A 3,193-nucleotide genomic window follows, 5' to 3' on the forward strand; every position below is an offset into this window, starting at 1 on the left:
AAAAAAAAATACACTTTCCCCATTTTCTGTTTCTTTTGCTAATCACCACACCAACATCAACACTTTTTCAATTAAGGGTAAACTTTGAATTTTAAATTACCAACATGTTTGAACTTGAATAAAAAAACATTCATGTTTACTTATCTTATAGGTATTTTAAATTTGATGTAGTTTTTTTAAGAGCTTAACTATTTGAACTACACACAAGAGCACATCTTTTCTCAAATTATTGCACTTATTTAAACATTAAAACCTGACCTACATATGCATACATACCTGCACTACCAAGAGCATTTAAATGCTGCCCTGTTTCCTCAGAACTTTCCTCCCTTATTCTTAGCAGCAGATTGGAGCCATCTTTGGGGCAGTAAACAACCAAAAAGTACTGAATCAAACTGCTTGAGTTAGGTGAACTTGTCATTATTATTATTATTTTTTTTAAAGAAACTAAGTTTAGCTCATAATGGTGTCACAGTTACGGATAACACACTTGCAGTTACACCGGCCCATTGTGGAAAAGATTGGGCACCCCTGCCTTACAGTAACCATAGACTTAAATTGCTACTTCTAATTTAACTAAGAGTTAAAAGAAAGATATTTCTAAAGATAAAACACTTAAATTCACTTAATAGAGTTGTAAATTCCTAGTCCCTTAAAATGTCTTGCTTGTTTGGAATAAATACTACATTGTCAATTATAGACTGGGGTGAGTAAACTTTAAATGTCCTTCTTTACAGTTAGAATACTAACATTCTTCTATAATATGCAAATATAAACTGCCGTTTCTCAAGACACAATAATGCCACTGGACGTGCAAACTGATTTTTAAATGTTTATTTTTTAACAAGAATCCCCAATATTTGCAAGAATCTTTCTTCCCTCTCTCTCTCCTCTCTATCTCTCCTTTCTTCCCTTATTCTCGCTTCTGTCTCTCTCCTTTCCTCTCTCTCTCTGGCCTCTCGATCTCTCCTTTCCTCTCTCTCTCTTGTCTCTTGCTCTCGCCTTTCCTCACGCTCAATTCTTTCCCTCTCTCTTCTTTCCTCTCTCTCCTCAGCCTCTTGCCATCGCCTCTCCTCTCTCTCTGCTGCCTCTCGCTCTCTCTCATTTTCCCTCTCTTCCATCTCCTTTAAAAAAACTATGAGGTCGGTCTCCCTCTGCCTTTTCCTGCCTGGGGTCTGGCTGTCTCCTGGCCTACAAGAGGGTGTTGAAGCTTCAGCAGCACCCTGGCCAGATGAGGCAATAAGGGTGGGTGGGCTAATTGATGGCCTCCCACCTATTGCCTCATCCATGGCGGTATACCATTTCCAGGATGCTGCTGTTGCTTCACCACCCTCAGTACTCACCCCAGTAGGGGGGCACCTGAGTTCCTACAAAATTAATAACAGTAAAAAAGAAAATAACCTGTGTTACAATAAAATATTCACTAATATTGTTGTTGTATATCTTACAAAGAAAAATGTTTACCTTGTACTTTTGTTTTAGGTTCTCCCATTTCTTCTTTACGAAGACAGGGGTCACCTTCCCTTTCAAATTTTTCTCCAACACGAAGGCTCTATAAACATAATGCACACAACAATTATTACTACAGTCCACACACTGCTTTCAATAAGCAAACGTTTAATACTACAACATTACCACATACACTACAACACATTTAACAGACAATTGTGAGTGTACATTTTGTACAGTCAGTGTTGATATAACATTGGGTAATTTGCTGTAAAACATATCTAAAGTTAGGTTAAATAAACAGTTAAGTTACTTACTCAAATCCTCGAACTGCTGCATTTCTTTTTCCGGTGAAGAGGGCCTCATTGGCCACCCTCCACCGGATCAGCTCCCTGGTGTCCTCATCACTCCCTGTAATATAAAACTTTAGCTTTAAATGGAATGGCAAATGTGACAATATTGTAGCAGGGTTACAACAATAATAAATATTTAGCATCAATTACCTCAAAGCAAGATATATTTCTTTTAAAAGTATACTTTTGGCTTATTACTAGCTACTAAGGTGAACCACCAACTTCATCACAATCGTATGACAGCTAAGCTAGGCAGCCAAGATGTAAACTAAAATGAAAATGCTAAAATAGCCAGCTAGATTAGCCATTCAACTTCATTTAACATTACGTTATATAGCTAACTGCCTAACTAGTTAAACAACGTAACCTGCAAACCACTTACAAGTACATTAGTAGCCAAATTAACTCAGCAATACTTTAAATTACAGAAAACAGTTCAGGAAACTAGCTAACCTAGATACTTCAGAATAAGCCATTAAGCCACGTTGAACGGCGTGCTAGCGAGATTAATAGAGGTACTAAAACACAAAATTCAAAACTACATTCAGAAGAGAACAAACAAATCTAGTTAGCGTTAGCTAGCTAACACCAGCGATAGCTAATCCCGCACGTTTAGCCCACACAAACGCTCAACTTACTCGACTCTGTGATCCTAGGTAACTGAAATAGCGCTACATTTCTTTAATAACAATACAACATTAAGCTAGCTAGGTTAGCTTGGCTGGCTAACTAGTTAGCGAGCGAGCTAGCATGACTATCTTAGCTCGTACTGACGGTAGCCTTAAACACTTGCAAGTTAGCGTTAGCGAAGTTAATAAATTAAAAATCAAATAAAATATGCGTATCGTTCTTCACAAAATTACTCATAACGTTACTTTGGGCACTTAAGTGGTGATATTTTCTATTATTCCGATTACATTCTACTTACACTTGTAAAGACCCGCGTCGCCGCTGTCCGCCATCTTCACCCTCTGCTTCGCTTCCGCCGCCCCCCTTGGAACTCTGGGAAATATGAGCTGGTGAAGTGTGCAGGGCTTGCATACTTCAAAATCTGTCCCGGTGCAGTACGTCATCCGGGAACTTTTCGCGTACCTAAACTCGCATACTGCGCATTCGGACACACTACCCCATCTCGCATACTGCTTTTGCATACTGTTTAGTATGGAAGTATGCGATTTCGGACGCAGCCTTAGAGAAAGTTTCTATGGCCAAGCATCTCTCTTCCTTAGCCTTTCAGCTGGCCGAGCTCGCCACCTGATTGGCTGAGAGACCTCATTCTCATACCGTCATGTCCAGTAGGCTCCGCCCTGTCTGGCTGTGGGCCAGAATCGGAGCAGCGTCGAATAAAATGCTTTTAATTCGTAATTAAAGTTAAGATTCCGTCTCACATT

At 39.4% G+C, this 3,193-nt stretch overlaps 1 protein-coding gene across 1 annotated transcript; it reads right to left on the reverse strand.

Moving 5' to 3' along the window:
* Positions 1-394: 394 nt before the first annotated feature.
* On the reverse strand, positions 395-2,990 carry LOC111190807 (ensconsin). The gene is made up of 4 exons (XM_049471973.1): positions 2,731-2,990; positions 1,767-1,860; positions 1,465-1,552; positions 395-1,367 (listed from the first exon to the last, which is right to left on the reverse strand). The coding sequence occupies exons 1-4, from the start codon at positions 2,951-2,953 to the stop codon at positions 834-836; spliced, it is 939 nt and encodes a 312-aa protein (XP_049327930.1). The 5' UTR covers positions 2,954-2,990; the 3' UTR covers positions 395-833.
* Between the last annotated feature and the right edge of the window lie 203 nt (positions 2,991-3,193).

This window comes from Astyanax mexicanus, chromosome 24 (assembly GCF_023375975.1).
Source record: "Astyanax mexicanus isolate ESR-SI-001 chromosome 24, AstMex3_surface, whole genome shotgun sequence".
Lineage (NCBI taxonomy): Eukaryota > Metazoa > Chordata > Actinopteri > Characiformes > Acestrorhamphidae > Astyanax > Astyanax mexicanus.